Source organism: Perissodus microlepis, chromosome 16 (genome assembly GCF_051167445.1).
Source record: "Perissodus microlepis isolate ML-2025 ecotype Zambia chromosome 16, ASM5116744v1, whole genome shotgun sequence".
Lineage (NCBI taxonomy): Eukaryota > Metazoa > Chordata > Actinopteri > Cichliformes > Cichlidae > Perissodus > Perissodus microlepis.
In genome coordinates this window covers 33,002,133-33,023,037 of record NC_140476.1, presented here as the reverse complement: position 1 = coordinate 33,023,037, position 20,905 = coordinate 33,002,133, and the positions used below count along the sequence as shown (strand labels likewise).

General features: G+C 41.7%; 1 protein-coding gene across 7 annotated transcripts; it reads left to right on the top strand.

Annotated features, from left to right (window-relative positions):
* Positions 1-2,278: 2,278 nt before the first annotated feature.
* ttll4 (tubulin tyrosine ligase-like family, member 4) lies at positions 2,279-20,448 on the top strand. 7 transcript variants are annotated; one of them, XM_084954845.1, is made up of 21 exons: positions 2,279-2,366; positions 3,518-4,583; positions 5,502-5,964; positions 7,960-8,110; positions 8,189-8,259; positions 8,404-8,458; positions 11,326-11,444; positions 14,482-14,592; positions 14,900-14,976; positions 15,063-15,257; positions 15,934-16,016; positions 16,095-16,223; positions 16,313-16,435; positions 16,788-16,886; positions 17,372-17,506; positions 17,590-17,727; positions 17,817-17,913; positions 18,176-18,386; positions 19,471-19,538; positions 19,628-19,698; positions 19,819-20,448. In XM_084954845.1, the coding sequence occupies exons 2-21, from the start codon at positions 4,053-4,055 to the stop codon at positions 19,970-19,972; spliced, it is 3,081 nt and encodes a 1,026-aa protein (XP_084810971.1). In that variant the 5' UTR covers positions 2,279-2,366; positions 3,518-4,052; the 3' UTR covers positions 19,973-20,448. The 7 variants fall into 7 exon arrangements, with proteins under 7 accessions (XP_084810971.1, XP_084810966.1, XP_084810972.1 ...); XM_084954840.1 differs by lacking the exon at positions 2,279-2,366 and adding an exon at positions 2,438-2,567; XM_084954847.1 differs by lacking the exon at positions 2,279-2,366 and adding an exon at positions 2,439-2,567 and having other exon boundaries at positions 5,502-5,691.
* The last annotated feature ends 457 nt before the right edge of the window (positions 20,449-20,905 follow it).

Here is a 20,905-nt window from a genome sequence, read left to right as displayed (position 1 = left end):
AATGAAAAAAGCAAAGATTTGTACTTGAGGGAGTTAAAGAAGTGAGAGGAGTAAGAACTGGAAGAGGCAGAATCTACAGGGACTCTAGTCATCCCTCTGCTGGCGAAAGCTATAAAGACCCAAGGCTACATGATGTTTTCTTTCCTTATCTGTTAACTTTTCAACTGATTTATGTTGATTATAATTCTGAACTGCAAGCAAGCAAGACGGCACTGTGGCAGTCGCCACCCGGTGGTTCTTGGACAGCACACATCTGCCAAAATAAAGTGTTAAAAAATACAGGAACACTTTTTATAGCATCAAGTCACTTTCTGGGATGTTGATCTGGTCGATGGAGTTGAAGCGGGCGTTGTTCAACAGCGCAATGAGACAATCCCCATAATAAGAACGGCTTATTATGCTTTTTTTTAGACTACAATTTGTTTTTTTTAACTAGGAGAAGTCCCAGCCCCTCAGAGTTTAAAGCACTGGGTCCATTTAAACTCACCATGTGTGGTTAATTCTACAGAAATATTCCAAAAACAAGCATTTTTAGGCAAGTTAATGAAATTAAATCATGTCTGTTGTTCAGTACTTTAAAAAATTCAGCTCAAAGGTGTAGCCAAAATTGGACAAACTGCACATCAGCTCGATATTGATCTATTAAAAGTGCAGTTTTTTTTTACTGATTTAGAAGCATCATATACATCAGATACATCTTTGCACAGGCGATGTTTATATGCTGATTACTGATTTTCTGGATTAAAATGTGAACCAACGCATATTTTAAAAGGGTTACATGCGAAAATAAATAAATAAATAAATAAATTAGGCGAGGAAAAAATTATTTAATTTTTCCAGCCTCAGTAACTTTAACATCTGCTGCAATATCTACACCTCTGATGAAATCTCACAAGTGTTAGCTTTATTTTGATGCCAAGATTGTTTACACAGAGTTTGTAATCGCAGAGAAATACTTCATTCATTTTGGGCATTTCATTTTAATACGTCTTGATGCATGCTCAATCATCCAGGAAAGTAAATCTCCAAAAGTTGATTCTGTTCATCTGGACGTAGCGTTTTGTGGGAGAAACGTTTCGTCATTATCAGGTGACTTCTTCAGTCTCAGCTGACTGCAGGTTTCAATCTTATAAACAGGACATTTGCATAATGACTGAAACCAGCCCACTGAAGGAACAATGGTCCCATTCACAGAGAGTTGGGGAATGGCTGCAATCACAGCATTGTAAGATGGTGACAGTTGTACCTTTAGGCCCCCTCCTCGATTCAGAGATTTTTGTCCCAGTGCAGCTCTGTATGCAGCTCATCTGCAGCCTGGTGTTACCTACATCTTCCTATTCAGAAGGCAGAATTTCTGAGTTCTGAGTACAATCAAAAGCACCACGACTGCAGTTTTTGTGTTGGATGTAAAAAGCGCACATGACGCTGTGATGTAGGCTAGAATCATGGCGGTGGTCAACGACGGTCCAGGCGTGGGATTTCTCTCGTGGAAATATGCACATTATTTTTTCCTTTGGTAGGTGGCACAGTGCACTTGTGGCAAGTAAGCAAGCTAGAAGACTGGCACTCTTGCTGGGTATCCAGTTAGCAACACATTAACAAGAGAAGTAAAACCAAAGTTACTTTCCCTAGTAACTAGTTACTTTGAAAGTAACGAGTAACTTGAAGTAACTGAGTTACTTTTGATGGAAGTAACTAGTAATGTAACTAAGTTACTAATTTAAAGTAACTTACCCAACACTGGTCCTAATACACACCCAGGCCAGAGGATTTGTTTTCCCACTGAGATTTGATGTGTTTGTTAACATTATTTTAGCGGCGTTCATTCGGACTGCAGCAGATACTGAAACCTTATAACGAGGAGATATACGTGCTTTAGGAATGCATTCAAAATATTTTTAAAAAGAATAAAGTGATAGTGAAAGTTTGGAGAGTGGGGGAGATAGTACCTTCATTTGACACCCTACCTCTCGTTACTTTGCTGTGTTAGTATCATGTTAGAACACAATATATGGTGAATTTATTCTATTTATTTATTTATTTGAAAGAAAACACCTAAAAGGAAACTGGGAGAGATTAAAATAAAGTTTAATTTAGGAATTGTTACGCAAAGGATTTCAGTAGATTCATGTAATCTGTTTGGTGTCGAAGCAAATAAACGTTTCTTTCGTTCCCGTGTGCCCACTAAGATCTGAACCAGATTCCCTTAGCAACAGTTACTAGGGACTGTAGCGCGGGATCCGCACTATGAAGTGACGTATCTTTACCAGGTGGTGGCAGTAACGCTCTACCAAATACCTCTACGAAGAAGAAGTCCTGCTCTAGGGTTTGTTTGTACGGCCCACACTCAACACCAATTGGTGGCGGTAAGCAAAACATTTCGCTGTTTGCCAACCGCCGATAAATACTGATAAAAAGAAGAAGAAGAAGAAGTCCTGCTCTCTTATTGGTTCAATAGACGATCTTGGGTCACGCTGATGTATCATTTGGATTTTTAAGCTCAGCGGTGCAACATGCATCCTATCGTTCGACTAGGAACACCAGCTTTAGTCATTACATGACACAAAGTAGGTACAAACATAGAATAACAAGATTCCTATGAGTTCATAAAGGTATTTTATCCTCCGGGCAGTTCTTAGAGCACATGACGACAGTTTAGCAGTTTAATTGAATCGGTCTGGGTTGCTAAGCTAACACGAAATGAACATTGTAGCGGTAAACTGAAGGTAGGTTAGTTAAACTGGCTTTATGTATCGCTACCCCACAGGGTGGGTGCATTGTTTCTATGGAAACTCAGTTTCGCGTCAGCTAACACCATTTTATTACTTAACGTAATCAAACTAGACTTATAAGTAGGCTAATGTGAAGCTAAACTGAAGCGGCATGTCAGCTCACACGTGAATTCTCCACGCTTTCTCTGACAGTCGTCACTATGACAAAAGTCAGCAGCGACAGCCGTGAATATGGGACGTTATAGTTTACTTCAAGCTAGCCAACTCCCCACGTTCGGTCTTACTGATCTATAGGACATCGCCACAGTGTTCTATATGCCCTTAATATTACCTGAAGCATGTTAGCCGTAGTATACGTTACGTAAAGGCACCCAAAATTAAAAATGCACACGGAATGCAACAATCTGCCCCCATTATGGCCGTCATCTCAAATATAACATATAATTGGAACACAATCTGAGAGAAAACATGGGGGGAAAACCCAAAACAAAAACAACTGCAATTAAGTGAGTTAACCACCAACACAGATATATTCTTCCAGTCACCCAATGCTATTCTTCAAAGATTAAACCATAAAGATGCAATATTTCTAAGTCAATCTAAAACTTGTTCTGTAATTTAAGCAGTTTTTCAGTGACACAAAAATTTGGATTACCTGTGACCTCGTATGTCCCTACTGCAGTAAAATGGCTCGAATATGTGCAAATACTAAGTGATGATAATATGAAAGGATTTTCATAATAATTAATAATAACTGACTGTGCTTTTTTCTCTTGTGCTTACAGTATTAGGGCTGAGAGTGGACAGTTTCATTTCCTGTAAAGTGACTGAGGATGATATGATGGCTGTGGGGCATCCCATTCTCCTGTCAAGTCCTGATACCTTAGTGTGAACAATCTGGTGCAGCCACATTTCTTCCCGCAGCAGTATATGAGAAAATGACAGAAAAACACCTTCCTCCTGATGAACCAGAGACTTAAGATTCAGCTTGAATTACGTATACTTCACACCTGAAAATATCTAAACCTGCAGCACAACCACAAGTCAATGTTTTCCTGCCTACCTCCAGCCCAGATGAGAGGCCCAGACATTTGCCATGGAAGTAGTGGTTACTGTTGGTCTGGCTTTATCAAGAACTGGTTATCTGTTTAGTTGGAGTTGACCTTGAAAATCACCAACTTTGGGTCAGCAAGAGGAGGAGGAGCTTTCAGCCATTCATTTATTAGGTTTTCTCAACTGTCAAATTGTTTACTGTGATCACCCAAAACTCTGCCACAAAACCAGCCTTTAGAAATAAGGACGACATCGCTGGTTTTTACCATGCCAACCAACCAGTCCTCCCCCTGGGGTGGAGGGAAGCTTGTGGCTTGTTCTAGTGCAGATCATCCCAACACCACAACCCCTGTAAGTGCACAAGCCAAGACAGTTAGAGCCACTAAAGTGCCTTATAGTTATGTCTCCTTTGAGCTATCCAGGAAAAATGACCAAGCCAAGTCACCGGTGGTTGCTGTTTGTGAAAAAGGCGATGGCACCTTCACCGCTGTATCAGATGGAATTCTAACCCCAAACAAACTGCTGGTACCAGGGCTGAAGCAGACTGGCTGCAGCCTTACAGAGGCCAGTAACTCGTCCTCTGTGCCCAAGATGGAAAACCAGGTTGGCCTTAATGTCCAGCTGCCAGATACCATGCCAAAATCGACATCGTCTGAGAGCTCTCAGTCTGCAAGCATTTCAGCAGTGGAGAGTCATCAGGCTGCCACAGGCGATGCACTTATGGGACTGGGGACAGTGTCTCATCAAGATCTGTTGATTATAGGGAAGCAGGCTTCCCAGCACACCAAGAAGCTGACGGTGAGTGCTTTTCCAACACTGATGATCATTTCTAGGAATGTTTTGGGTTGCAACCAATTGCTCAGGCCATTGTTTAAACGACTGTGTAGTCTACAGCTGCCTTTATATTTTAGCATGTCCTCTGACAGAACCTCTGAACAGCTGTATACCACTGTAAAACATGGATATGGTTATCAGCAGAGTTTCCTGTGCAATGGCTGCATGTTTGTGGGTAAAGCCCATTTGGAACATGCTTGGTCCTGTACATTGTATTCTGTGGAGAGTTGTGTGTTGGGTCTGTTAGTAATTTTGAAGGTATTTAAATATATTTTGTATACAAAAGTATTTTTGAGTGGGTTGATGGAACGAACTCGCTCCCATTTTGCAGCTGGAAGTGAAGTTGAGTTATCAGTAGTGAGCAATAACTTGTACACTGTAGATAATAATTAAATGCAGATGTAATAATAATTACAATGATTTAAAAATCATTTTAGCCACATCTAAGCTCCCTTGACTGGGATTTAATATGTGGCACACTTCAACTAATGTAATTCAAGGAATCAATAATTCCATTATTTGATATGTTCTTGCAATAAAACAAAATTCCTGTTGTGAATAATATGTTCCAGATTTTAGACTTTTAAAGTTGTTATGATGCTTAATGCTCGAACTCACGAAAGCCAACTTTTATTTCTACTTTTCCACACAGTGCTTGTTGTAGGTGCAGCCACAACAACCATCATGGTTTGTTTTTCCATAAATATGTTTGACGTGTTTAAGTCTAGTGATTTAAACCAATCATTGTGTAGGGCTGTATTAGGGATCAGTAAAAGCAAATAGTTTATTATAGGCAAAACCGTAATTTAGCCATCTTCAGAAATATACCTATAATTTTAGGTTTATGCAAGTCTGTCTGATATTGTTTTGTTTTCTCCGTAGTGTGAGGCTGCAGACTGTTTCTCTTTGCCACCAGTGCCTGATATGTGCCTTAGTCTTTGTCAGCATCAGGGGCCAGCTGTGGAGAAGGATGCTTCCAGCCTCGACAGCACAAACGCTGAGATGAGAAGCACAGGAGGAGAAGCAAAACCTACACAGAGGAGTTATTCAATCCCACCAGCAGCAAAATACGGTCAGACACACAACAGCAGCACAACTTTGTTTGACATTTCTTTTGACTGTCAGCTCCTTGTGAAAGGTGTTCCTCTCACAGTTTTGGGAGCAACTACAATCACCAAGTCCCAAAAAAGAGCATCACTAGATCTAACCAAGCAGATCCCATGTAGTCTGCTTGGAAGAACCCAGCCCACATGCAAACGTATCAGTTCCTTTCCAAACAGTCCCACGCCACCTTTGAAATGTGCCAGTGACTCAGAAAAGCCACCTCCACCAGACGCTGCTGCAGGTAATCAGAACTTTTTGTTTGCTTGTGCTACACCCATACTAATGGAACCCAGGAAGTGGAGATTGTCTGGGTATAGATATGAATATGAGATAACAAACTAATTTAAAGGTACAGTTGTTTTTTGAGTTTTATTAATAGAACAGCAAAGAATATTGTACTCATAAATGGATGGATGGTAAGATCAGCTGCATCTTCCAGCTAATTGACTGATTTTCATAAACTTCAAATTAATCCATTGAACACTCATATGAGCAGGCACCGGTTTGTGGGAGATTGAGGATGGTTTGGACCTCAGACTGTGGAGATATGGAGTTGGCATTGATTGCAAAATCTCTGTGCATTGAGATTTTTCCCCAGTGATGACAAGCCTTATTTTTTCCAGTGAGGTAGATGTCACTCCACACCGTCACACTGCTAAGGCTGTTGTTACCCTGTTGATGCAGCAATCAGCTTAGCGTTCTCCACGTCTTCTCTGCACAATGAACTCTATGATCTAGCTGCACTAGACCCAATCTGAACATAATGTTTCTCCGTATGTTAGGATTTCAGTGCACATATTGCAGCACAGCAGTGCAGATGGGCCTGGCGGTGAAGTGCAGTTAAATCAGCTAGCTATGGTTGTCGACAAGCTGATTCTGAAAGTTTCCTGGAAAGGACAGTTTTCCATCAAAGGTTGTTGTGAGTTTGTTTGTTAAAATGGTTTTATTCTGGCAGAAAGAGCAAGTAAAATAAACTAAAGGTCTGGAGGCCGGGCAAAAAAGATGGAAGGAGTCTGAGCCGGCCATGCAATGGGCTGTAGGAGCATCTTTTCTCCCGAAACGGAAAAGTTAAACTAGCAAACAAAGCTGCGAAACAAAGTGTCTTTGAATGGCAAAGATGCAGAAATGTGTGCATATAGTACAGAGCCATGGCTCAGTGTCTAAATAAGCATTTATAATTCTAAACTGGTTTGAGTTGCTGCTCAATACAGACAAGCCAAGGAACTGACCTCCCAGCCCATTGTTCATCAGTGGGCTAGTTTTAGTCATTGTGCAGATGTCCTGTTCATAAGGTTGGAAACCTGCAGTCAGCTGAGACTGAAGAAGTCACCTGGATGAGTGACAACTCGTTTCTCCCACTGATGCTACGTCCACATGAACAGAATCAACCTTTGGGAAGCCCAAACAAAAATGTTGGACTTTTAACTCTGTGTCTGGGATCCTTATACAAGTCAACACAGCAGCATAGGTCGTGTTTTACACAGGCTGTCTTTGGTTAATACAAAGGCTTAGGGTTGACGCTGCTAGCATAACGGACAGGTTTTTGACGGGGCTCCCACACAAACGCAAAGCAGGAGATGAAGCATCACCGAATATGTTTCCAAACCAACTTCATTCCAAGCCAAAGACTAGAAAATATGGTGAAGCAAATCTTCCCTGTGGCTTCACCTGCACAAGTGCAGAGGTAGGTCTCCCTGCAGGATTGGGTTTCCCTGCGTCGGGAGCAGCGCTGGGCTGTTTAAATCACAGACAAACAGAATCCCACATTCTTGATCTTTAGTTCAAACACTTCTTATAAAGACTAACTACTCCTGACATGTTGGAGATGTTTGGGGGGGGGAGGATTTTTCTTCTAAAACAAAGGGGGGCCTAGCAAAAAAAGTTTGGGAACCACTGGGTTAATGTTTCCACCCACTGTTCTTTGTTTAAAATGTTGCAAAAAAAAAAAAGTCACAAATCTTTAAAAACACATACTCGGTCAACCGTACCCAGCATTATGAGTCTTTAGATATATTTTCATTCTCAATAATTGAATATCCTTATTGAAACAAAGGAGGCCTTTTTATTTATTTATTCATTTGTTTGTATGTTTTTCTTTTCATTTAAAGATTTTTAATGGAATACACATTTCTTGATTTGGTATGAGCCCAGTTTTGTATTCACAGTACTGTGTAGTTGTGTAGCACAGTCCTACATAACTGTAGTTCACATGCAGATGTTTCCTCCTGTCCTGCAGGAGCCTTGGTGGGCTCAATGACCAATCAGATTTCAGCCATTCACCTCACAAGACAGGGACAGCCAGCCTCCACATCAGATTTCTTTCCATCCCTTTCCTCTCCTTCACCGACACAGGAATCCCTGCTTGAAGAGACTCCCCCTCCGCCTGGGTGAGAATCAGCTACATCACATTTCAGGTTTCCCTCCTTCACATCTTTCCTTTAGTAATTACACTTGATTTTGCTCAGCCCAGAGCATGCTGCACAGGCAGGTGTAGAAGAAGAGGAGCTGGCTGATGAGCTTGCCTGCAGTGATGACGGTGAGACGTTTAAGTAAACTCTATCATACTTGTGCTGTAGTTAATCAGCTGGTCAGTTTTCTGTTGATGATATTATATGACATGTTGTATAATTATGTAATAACATAGTACTGATGAGAACATTGTTATTTGTTGTTGAGTCAGACAGCTCATCCATCACTGGCACTTCATCCGGAGGGTGCATCACTCTCCCCTCCTGGTAAGACATGCAGTAACCATACACACACCATCATTGGTTTATTTACTGTGACCTTCATAGAACAAATATTCTTTCAATTCCAAATATGGTTCTTTGTCAATTGAAAGGGAAGTAAAAGTAAAAAAACAACAAAAAACACGCAAACATGCTGCACAGGCACATTTACTTAAGCGATATTTAAAACCTAACATAAACACATTTTTCAGCAGCCAGATCCTTTTTATCAGTGCGCTCACTTAAAATGTGAATCTGTTGCCACAAGCATGGCAGCAGCATTGTGGTACAACACTGTAGACGTAGCAGTTCAGTGGTGTCAAAACGAACACGAAGGCTCGTCTCATGTTTGCCAAAGCACATCTTGAGTTTTGGGAAAATATTCTGTGGACTGACAAGTTTGCATTCTTCATTACATCCATCTCATAAGAACACCATCATACCAGCAGTCAGATATAGTGGTGGTAATGTGATGGTGTGGGGCTGCTCTGCTGCTTCAGGACCTGGAGGTCTTGCAGTAACTGATGAAACCATGAATTCTGCCCACTTTTGCTAGCCAGCCTTTGTGCTTGATCTCTGCACTTTTTGGTAGCGTGTTTATCAGCATTTATCAGAGTAAACAGGCGTTGTAATCCTCCTTGTGAGCCAGCCGTGACACTGGCATCCAGTGTAGTTACGTAGGAGGATAAAGATCCAAAACACCAGCTCTCTGAATCACTGAAGAAAATAAATAAATACATCACAATAATGGTTTTGCAGTCAAAGTGTGTTCTTAAATCCAATTAGCACTTTTTATTTACTTGGGTTATCTTTGTCTAATATTACAATTTGTTTGATGATCTGAAACATGCAAGTGTGACAAGGATGCAAAAAAATAAAAGGAAAACCGATGACATAAATAAAATGTAAGCACCAAAACAGTCTATGCAAGTTTTTCCTGAGAAACTTTAAGTAATAATTTATTTAATACTAGTTTATCAACAGTAATGATTGCTTTTATCTCATCATCTGCTGACACAATTTTGTCATTTATAAAATTAAACTGAATTAGAAGAATCCCAGGTAGAAATGATTTCTCTTCTGCTTAAAGCCGTCCTTCACCACCTAGTCTAAAGAAACTGTCCAAACTCCACCCTCCTCTCCTAACTGGAATACCTGAAGTAGAGGAGACGAGAGCAGATTCCAGACGGGTTGTTGCGGAAATCCTGTTAATTCCGAAGTATTTCAACTTTTTCCTGCAGCTGTTACTGATTTATTAAGAGTCGCAACATTAGTGGCTGTAGCTCCAGCACCTTCTTCCCATGTTATGCTGCTCCGCCACAGCAGTTATTTGGGATACATATGAGACTGTATACCACCACAATTACAGCAGTTCCAGTACTTCAGTAACCTGTGCTTTCACTCTGACCTTCAGCTAGCTTTTTTTACCATTTTCCATACCATACCAGCTTTATTTATAAAGCACTTTACCCACTTTAATTTTCATCAGAAACTTTTAAAGATTTGAACGTTCCTTTCAGGGCCTGGTGCTTTCTGATTGTTCTCCTAAAGTAGTGTCAAATGTCCATCTGTCCATCAGAGCTTGTGAACTCTTTCAGTTCAAAGGGGCAGACAGCTGGAGAGTGGTGGAAAGGTCTGCAGCATTGTGCATCATATTGTTATCCTCTGTTATGGCGTGAACAGTAGAACTGCCTACCAAAGACTAGGAACTGATTCTCTGTAAAACCACTCTGGATCAGGACTGCTATTGTCACATTTGTTCCTTTTAACCCATCCAGCTGATTGGTTTGTGTTGATCTAAATAGACTGGCACTCTAAATAGAATAACACCCCTCCCTGAAAGCTAAAGCTCCTGTATGTCACAAATCCCGTCAAGCTTACCTGTCATCACTGGAAGAAGATCTCTGCTTCCTATGACTGTCATGTGAGTGTTTTGGCATGTTTGTCTGATCAGGTTGACTGTATATCATTTAACTTGTCATTTTGAACTAGGGCTGTTCGATATAACGATATATATCGGATGACGATATAAAAACGTCTATCGTTTCATTTTACGCTATCGTTTGTTTCGTGGTGTCGCAAAATAAACTGTTTACAGCAATATTTGTTCATGGTTCTGATGTCACTGTAGTTATTATTAATTTCTTAAAGTTCTCTCTTTCTCTTATATTTAATATAACCACACTACGGACGGACAAGCGCCTGTTTTTATGCGTTGTCGTTAGCAACAATGACGGTAAAACCATCGCGTGTCCGCTTGTTTATTTTCCACATAAACCTTTCACAATAAAGCTCAAGATCCTGTTGAGACTTTTCAAAATAAACTGAATCACGTGAAAGATGCAGATTATTTACGGATGAGAAGTAAAAAAAGAGCCGTCAGGTGCTAAAAAATAAACCTTAGACTCCAACGTTAGAACAGGCTTTTCCCCGCAGCACGCCGTGGAATAAATACTCACAAAGAAAACGGCGGCCGTTACAACTTATGTCTGAAAATGTATCGTTTCATGCATCGTTAAAACACTCGACTCCAGGTACACGACGCCCAGCTGGAAACACTTCACGCAAGTCGAGCTGCCCGAGATTCACAGAATTTTAATGTTACATTTCTGTGATTTATATCGTTATCGGGACGATAGATGTCTTATATCGGGATATGAGATTTTGGTCATATCGCACAGCCTTATTTTGAACCGCCTTTGAAATACTGTCCTATGAGATGGTGTATTTGCTTGCTCTCTATGAGCAGAGGAGACTTGACATTACAACTGTGAACCAGATGCCAGCGTCTCGTAGTTAGAAGTTGGCAAACGTAACTCTAACCATGAGATGTGGGCATAGGGATGATGTTCATTACTTTGTCTTTCTGTCAGCATCGAGGAGCCAATGTCGTTGGAACCAGGAGACAGTCAAGAGGAGCAACCAGCACTAGTTCCCAGTCTGTTTCCCCGTATCCCTCCGACCCTCTATTTCAGCACCGCCAATGAGAAAGGTCAGAGTTGTAACTGTAATATAATAAGTTTACTATCACAGATCATTGACCTTCAGTTATTTATATATCTCTCCAACACCCTGTAACTTCTTGATTTACATCTTTACAACACGTCCACATGATCTCATTTATGGCTTTTTTCCTTTTGGGGTCACCAAACGTTTGGTTCCACCGCCTCAGTCCCTGCCCGGGGCTAAAGCAGCATGGAAAATAGCTAAATCGTCTAGATATGTTTAAGAAGTATTTTTAGACTCCACAGTTACTGCGTTGCAGATATTTACAATGCTTGTTTGTCTAAAACATGTTTGCTCCTAGCTGGAAGATTGCACTTCTGGTTAATTTACGACTGAATTTGCACTGAATCGGTCTAATTTGTGACTTGTTAGCTAATCAAAAAGTAGTCGAAAAAGTTTAACCCAGATGAATATTTATTTATATATATATATATTTTTAAGACCTATTTGAAGACCGTAATCACATTTTTTTCAATAATCAAATTTTTGGCACTTTATGCTGTGTTTAACATGGTATACACACAACATCAGATCAGCCTCTGAAGTCATGTTAGCAGTGAGAGCTTTTCTGTCATGTTAACATCCACACACCTGTACAGAATGCACACCTGACCCCTCGACAGATGCTAACCTTCTGTGCCAGCTAACAAACAGGGAACATCAGTGGTTTGAGCAGCTGTCACCTGTATGATGCGTTAGTTATGTTACTAGGTTTGTGTCCATTTGCATAATTATTTTCCAGCACAGAGTGAGGGACACCTACACAGTCGTACTTGCATGCAGTTCTCATAAAAACCAGCAGCACATAGCTTTGGATGGCACTGTGCATAGGTCAGATGCTGATGGGTGAATTCAGGCCTGGAACAGAAAAGGAGCTTAGAAAACAGGATGAGAAGGAAAGAGTGGCTGCACTGTTCAGCGCCTTGTTTGTCATAACACGTGTCTGAAGGACCAACATCAGCACGAGCAGGAGAAGCCCACAGACATGTTGTTAGTGACTCTGTCCCCTGGTGACCGTAAACTGCTACAACACGTGGAGATCGGTCTGCAAAGCTGGCTGTGTGCTGGAGGACCAACCATGCTCCAGCCTTTACAGTCCATCAAACTTTTTTACAACTTCAGTAAGAGGGACACAGACAAGCCACCCAAATTCACACACCACCTGAACCATGCTGTCTGTCATTCATACCTACAGCTATGCAACACCACCAGAAACCAACCAGTATTGCCAAGAAAGAAACTTTGAAAGATCTGCATTAGTTTCTCTAATACTTGTAGGTTGCTGGTTAGTGTGACCGATACCACAAGTCTTTATGGTGTGGTTGTAACAGAGCACTCCAGACAAGTGCATAATACCAGCAGTCTTCAAAGTAGGGCTGCCACAAACGATTATTTTGATAGTCGACTAATCAGATCATCATCCATTGGACGTAAAACGTACAGCTTATTGCACCAGCAGCATCTGCTCTTATATAACTATCATTAGCTTACAGCTTTAAGTGTTTAAGGTATGTGCTAACTAAAAATAAAGACAAGATGATAGTTTGCAGATTTGCAGATTGTCTCGGTGGAGTTTAATAAACTCGGCCGTCTGCTCCTTCATATCTAAAATATAACAGGACACCGGAGTAAACTCTCAACCATCTCACACTTCTGTTTAATCACTTTTCTGCTTGACGTTTATTCAGCTGTGTAAAAACTAGAACTTTAATCCCAGCCAAACCGATTCATTCAGGAACAAATAAAACACTGAAAAAAGCCCAACAATCAAATGTTTAAGTTATCTGAGTGACTTATATATCATGTTTAACCTGAGTAGCCAAAGACCGCAGGGGTTTGAAAATGATGTTCCAGGAGTTCGCTGTTCTCGCCGGCTCTAGTGACCCTTGACCTCCCTGTCGGCCATCGAGCTGGTGGGTAACAGATGTCTCTGAAAACGTTGGAGCACTTTTGGAAAAATGTGATTACTTGATGAACCGAGCAGATATTTGAAGTTTACACAGCTACAGTCTCACCTGAAAATATCTTAAACGTTTATTTTGTGACCCAGAAAGATTAATAAGAGTGATATTAAAACTAAGCAGCTGCTGCCATTGTTGGAAACTGGAATTGGCTGGGCCGCGCTATGAATTCTGGGATATGGTGGGTCACGAAGGATACACCCGACCCATCCTCCAGATCTGGGGAAAAGGAGGACGCATTTGACAGCCGAATTTGGACAGGCTTCGTCGCGTCACTGTAATCGGCCTTCAAATGCGGCCTCAGGAGGATGCGGCCCCTGAATTTGGACAGAAGGCGTTTAATGGCAGCTGGCATCCTTCTTAGATGCAGTGCTGCCACCTTCTGTTTCAGTCCCTTATTACACTCTTAAATCCTACTTCAGAGCCTACATTAATGCTGCTGGGTAAGATAAAACCCATGACAGAGGTTTACTCATCAATCAAACGTGGTGCATTGTTACAAGAGTAATATTCAGTGATCTGTAGATTTCCGGTCTATCACAGTATGTAGACCATTGTATGTGCCCAGAAAACTCCAGCATACATCTGTCGAGCCCACCCTCAGATAATGAGGATAACCCAGGCAGAGAACAATCCTCTGGGGGGCGCTCTCACTTAGTTTTAGCTCTCTCTGCAGTAGAGTAGCACTTCCTGTTCCTCTCAGAACAAACAGAGCACACTCTCCTGCCTCTGTACCCTCTTAACAGAGAAAACTCTTTCCTGATCATTTCCTGATAACATTTACATTTACAATAATTGATTACACAGCAGTGGAGAGTGGACTTTATCACAGTAGGTGTCTTTCTGAAAGCGCTGTAACTGAGTTTAAGAATATAATCCACCCACTGTTATCATCTTCAATGCCCTGTACCAACACAGAGCAGAGCAGCTGCCTGAACGCTGCCCCAACAGAGGTCGATCATCTTGTTAATAATTTTACCTCCTCACTACGTACGACTCTGGATACTGTATTTTACAGCATGTGTTACCTGTTAAAAGAATGAATCGGTGTGTTCTTTGCAGTGGAACTGCTTCCTGCAGAGCAAAGGCGACTGTTAAAATGGAAGATGAGCACCGTAACTCCTAATATTGTCAAGCAAACCATCGGCAGATCACACTTCAGAGTCACAAAGAGTAAGTTGTTACGTGTCGTTACATGTCACACACAGATATTGATGAAATTGGTTCTTTGAAAATCTCTGGGATTAGCTGTGACAAGATTGCTTTTTTCTAAAATGATTTGTGTACAGTTAAAAAGGAGTTTTTCCTTCCCACTGTCGCCAGAGTGCTTGCTCATAGGGGTCATATGATTGTTGAGGTTAGTGTCTATCTATGGGGGCAACAAAAACATTAGATGGTGAAGAATTTCAGTCTAATATTTAAAGGCTAAGACAAAAAGGTAACTCCTGACCCTGGCTGATAAACACGTGTTTTCACATAGAAAGCCATGACTGGCTGGGCTGCTGGGGACACCACATGAAGTCTCCTGGCTTCAAAGCTCTTGGAGAACACCAGAAGGTCAGCAGCTGCACATGGACTACTCTTGATAGTACGCTGAGAAAGTCCAGATTTTGACTGTACTTTTGTGTATTTGTGTGTCCCAGCTGAACCATTTTCCAGGAACATTTCAAATTGGGAGAAAGGACCGGCTGTGGAGGAACCTATCCAAGATGCAAGTCCGCTTCGGCAAACAAGAGTTCAGTTTTTTCCCCCAGACCTTTGTTCTTCCTCAAGACATCAAGCTGCTCCGCAAAGCCTGGGAGGAAGGGGGCGCCAAACAAAAATGGATCATCAAACCTGTACGTTCAGTTCATAGAGTGTAATTTTATGTACCAAAGACCTGCAGGCACGTCTGTGAGCACCCATTGTAATACACAGACAGCACACTATCTGCCAGATTTACTTAGCAGGGATATTAGCATAAAAAACATACACAGCACACATTCATGCAGAAGCTTCCAGTTCATTTCATCGACTAAAGGAAACTAGCTGCTCAGACGGAGCGAGTAATCTAATAACAGAAATTTCACCGTCTTTGTGGAAACAACAGTTCAGATGAACTTCCCATTACAGCTGAGATGGTTTGTTGTTGTGGAGGTGGAAGCAGCTTTTCTCTGGATAAACAAACCAGTATACTGGTTTATTAAAGTCACAAACACCTACGGGCCAACAAACACGTGCAACAATACAACTGTCTGACGCACATTAGCTTTATTTCCCTAAGATAATTAAATATGTTATGTTATAGATTATAAACCAGAGACAGGTTGAACTATGGAAAAACAAAGTGTCATTGTATAGCTGTGTGTTGGCACTGTTAACACACAGAGGCTTGCCTGTAGTCTGAGTAAAACCACTGTGTGGATCCACCTGCACATATTACACGTGATTTATATATGAATCGAGTAAAATATGTTTTATTTATGTTTTAGTTTATTGTTATTACTTGTTTCCTTTCTTTTTTTTCTTCAATAGCCCGCATCAGCCAGAGGAATAGGCATTCAGGTTATCCACAAGTGGAGTCAGATGCCTCGTAAAAGACCTCTACTTGTTCAGAAGTGAGTAATAGTTTAGAGCTCAGCAGCCTAAGTAACTCAATGTTGGTGCATTAACATGCTCTAACTGGATGTTTGCAGGTATCTAGATAAGCCCTACCTCATCAGTGGGAACAAGTTTGACTTGCGGCTCTACGTCTATGTGACATCTTACAACCCACTCAGAGTCTACATGTTCTCAGATGGACTGGTTCGATTTGCTAGCTGCAAGTGAGTTTTCCACCGCGTTGATCGTGCCACTTAATTTCACATGGGATGCATATGAATGAGATTCAGTTATCACCCCTCCATGCCTCTAGGTATTCGTCTTCCATGAAGACTCTGAGTAATAAGTTCATGCACCTGACCAACTACAGTGTCAACAAGAAGAACTCTGAGTACCAGACCAACAGTGATTACAAGGCCTGCCAGGGGCACAAATGGTAACACAGAGAATCGAGCTGAAGTGTGAATTGTAGAGAATGTGACCTTTTGACCTTTGGACACAGATGTAGGCGGCTTTTCAATGCTGTGCCAGGCTTTTATGGAATGGCTGTTTTTTCTCTCCTCACTGCACAGCATACACCGTGTTGTTAAGCTTTTTTGAAAGAGTTTTCCTTGGAATGAGCCCGTTTCTACTCCTCGTCCGTTCTCTGGCTGTAGCGTTTTGGACCAGTGGACAGCTTATCAAGGAGCTTTTAGTATATCCTGATAAGGAAATGCAATAGTATAGTGTAGAATGTCTTTGCTGTTTCTGTATGTATGACTTGGGAGGATATTACTTTGTGTTTTCAGGGCTCTGAAGGCCTTGTGGCAGTACCTCGGGTCAAAGGGAGTCAATACCACCCTGATATGGGAGAAGATTAAAGACATCGTGATCAAAACTATCATAGCGTAAGTTTGCCTGCTCAGTGACTGGCTGCAGAGATCAGTTTGTTTTTATTATTGCTTTTAGCTAAAACCATCTGCATCCATGAACTACTCGTGCAACAGACAGACTCGCAGACAGATTCCCACCCATTGTTTAACTGTTCAAGCTCAAAGGTCCAAGTTCTTTTCCCAGTTTTAATTGCTTCACAGCTGAGTCCCTATCTAGAGTAAATATTGGTATTTGATTTGAATCTTTGTTTTTATTTTTATAGCCTGTGATATTTCTTTAGACGTGTATTTCAATGCAGAAATTGTGATATCTTTCCACTGAGGAACGTGTCCTTAAAAATGCTCTAAAAGGTGCTAACCTCACAAACGTGCTGCACCTTTAAAGCTAAAAAGGTTGTTAAAAGAAAAGACCCCTGTATGTATTTCTGAAGATCAAACTGCGCATTAGGACAATGATTAAGATGCTGAAATCAGCTTCCTCCCTCCCGTGTCGTGGCCAGGTCAGAGCCGTATGTTAACAGCCTGATGAAGCTGCACGTTCGGACACCTTACAGCTGCCACGAGCTGTTTGGCTTCGACATCCTGCTGGACGAGAATCTCAAACCCTGGATTCTAGAAGTGAACATATCGCCTAGGTAGCAAATGCCCACATTAAAATAACACATTTCTTTAAAAAAAAAAAAAGTTACCTTTAACTACATCTGTAACTCTGATCCAGCCTTCACTCCAACACGGGGCTAGATGTTTCCATAAAGGGTCAGATGATCAAAGATCTCCTGAACTTGGCTGGCTTTCGTATTCCTTCAAGAGAAGATGTGGTTACCCCCTGCAGCAGTGCATCCAGCTCCACCAGCAGGTAAAAATAAGACACTACCCCTCTGGGTTTTTAGCTGCAGCCTCAGAAATGACCTCGTCATGAACGTGTGTGCACTTGTTTGTTTGTAGTTTGTGCGCAGGGAATGGAGAGAGGCCCAAAGTGGATCTGTCTGCTGATGAGAAGGTCAAAAGAGCCTTTTATCTGAAACAGGGTGAAGCTAACCGGGTACACACACACGCACACACACACACACACACGCACACACACACACACACGTAGTGTTTGCTGAGTGAGATGATCAAACAGGTTTACACAGTGACTTTAATAGTTTAACAGGAAGCGTAAGTGCATACAGCTACAGGTTTTTTGGTTATTATTATTTATTAATTGGTTGCTTGTGGTGGAAACTGAGTCAAGCACTGGTTTCATTGTTAGCAATAACACAAAGAAGCAGTTATGACCTTGTGCCTTTCATTCTCTCTCTCAGGACTTGATGCACACAGTGTTGGATGTTTTGACTCCAGAGGAAATCCGGGTTCTGGCAGAGAGTGAAGATGAGCTGAACCGTCGAGGAGAGTTCGAGCGCGTTTTCCCATCACCATCATCATCTCGCTACCTTCGCTTCTTTGAGTGTCCAAGATACCTCAACATCTTACTGGATGAGTGGGAGCAGAAGTACTGGAACAACAGGGCGAAATGTATGTGCACTGCTGTTTTGAAATAAGATAGCGGTCACCTGACTGATATTAACTTTTCTTTTAGGTTTTGCAGTTCTTGATAACTGTAACTTTGTCAAAACACTGTCAGATTCTGTAGTTTTCTCTGATCCCTTCCCCCATTTGGAACAGGATTGATATGTTCAGCAGCATGTTCTCCTTAGACGTGCTGTCTGTCTGAGTGATGTCCAAAAATGAAGCAGGCATTATAGATATTTGGGAGAAAACGCCCACCCCCTTAGAGCCTGTGTCTACTTCCAGACCACCGAAGAAACAACCATAAATCAGTAACTATTTCAGCATAAAACAGAACAATCCGGTATCCACATCTGCACCAAAGAGTAAATCAGTGAAATGTGGATTGTTAAACATCAGGTCGTGAGCTAATAATTGATGAACCTCACAGAAACCTGGTAATAGCAGGATGATTATGTTGGTTTACATGAATCTATATCCCACAGTATTTGTCTTTCTAAAGTGCTGTAACTAAGTTTAAGGATGTAATTCACCCACTGTTATCCTCTTCAATGCCCTGTACCAACACAGAGCAGAAACAGCTTTAGTGAAGGTTACAGATGATCTTCTTATGGCCTCTGACAGTGGACTCATCTCTGTGCTTGTCCTGCTGGACCTAAACACGCAAATCAGTCCGTGCATGATTGCATTGCTCCGCCCATCAAATGGTCTGTGCATATATCGCCTATCGTCGGTTATTGGACTGATGAATTTTTACATATCACCCATCCCTCGTGTGTATGGTGGTAAAAACCATTCTGGCAAAATGAACTAATAATAACATCAAACAAACATAGAAAAAGCATTGCAGCTCATGTGACTCATGATTGTTATCTGTTATTTCTGATTTATTTATTTTAAGCTGTCGTTACTCCAGTGGGCTCGGGGGCACTAACCTTGTAGTATGGTTTGTTCATCTCCTGCTGGTCCATGTGCAACTTCACTGTTATGTATTGAGCTGGGTTGCTGTGACGTTGGCGTGTAGCCACAGAGACCGAGGGAAGGGAAACCAGTGAAACTGCAGCTCAGGTTTGCTTTGTCTTATGTGCAGGTATCAGCCTACTGAGACCTCTCTGCCAGCAAGGAGTCCATCTGGGAACCAGTGACCCTGCTCACATGGTGAGAAACTGCAGAACAATGAAAGGAAAACATAAAACTAGAAGAGAAAGTGGCTTCTTTAAAATGCTGAAATCAGTCTGTCTTTGTAGTGGTGTAAGTACAGCTACAGCTCCAGGTTTGAACACAGCAGACAGGACGTGGTTAGCCCTTCCAGAGCCAGGTATAGGGTTTATTCCAGTAATACACCTATCATATGGAAGTTAGAGTAATAAAGGATGTGGATTTATTGCACACCGGTCTCTAAGTGAACTCTGCTGCCCTCTCCTGTGTTGTCCTTCAGGGTGGTGGTCAGCCATCAGCTCTGGTCTCAACGCAACAGCAGTATTGACGAGGATCACCAGCAGTGCCTGGATCACCAGCAGTGCCTCGGCCCGGCCTCACCCACAGCCTGCTGTCCCAGCAGTTGGCCTAACTCTGATGATCTGATTTCCTAACCCAGAATACACTGAAAGCTCAGGGTCTGTTTCTTCCCATCCTCTAACCAGTGCTGTCATTTAGTCCTCACCAATCACCAGAAACAGCAAACAAACTGTTGGAGGGAGTGGATTTTTAGGGTTTAACCCCCTATTTTGTCTCGTTTTAAACTAAAGATTAATAATATATCATTTGTTAAGCGTCTCGAAGGTGAGGTGATGAGTAATGGCACAGCACTGTAATTCTTGTGTCTTTAAAAATGACTGTTGGTTTTTAAAAGACATTGTGAGCCTCGAACATCTGTGTGGGACTGGGAGCTGTTTGTGTGTCACTGCTAACTTTGGGGGTTTCTCTGGGTGAAGGTGTTACTGGGTGTTTGGCAGAATCTTGTTCTGATGATAGTGACTTACAGGGTCTTGCTTGATGATCAGATATTTACTAAATGGCCTATGATGTGCAAATTGATGGTATTAAAATTTGAGCAGTTTGACTTGAACTTGCAAAACGGACTGTCCTTTACACACAGTATTTCATGGGGGCTGCCAAGTGCAAGTAAAGCACCAGAATCTAGGTAACAGGTAGGGATGGGTATCGTTTAGGTTTTATCCGATACCGGTGCCAAATCGGTACTTTTGAAATGGTGCTGGTGCTTAAACGGTGCTCGAACTGGTGCTTAAACAATGGAGAACACAAACTTTGTCCAAAAACCTCTCATGTTTTTATTTTTAGCAGTCTCTTTTTTTCTGCAAAATGATAAGCACCGTCCAGCCCCACGCACGGGGCGATCCGCGCTAACTCGCTAATGGAGATTTACCACACCCGCAGTAGATGTGCTCGGTGTGAGGTCTCGCAGCAAGCTATCAAATACGGCGCATTTCTCCGCTTTAAAAAAAACGCTATGCGTCTCCAGGTGTTTCATCAGATTCGAGGTGTTACCTCCTTTGCACAGTATC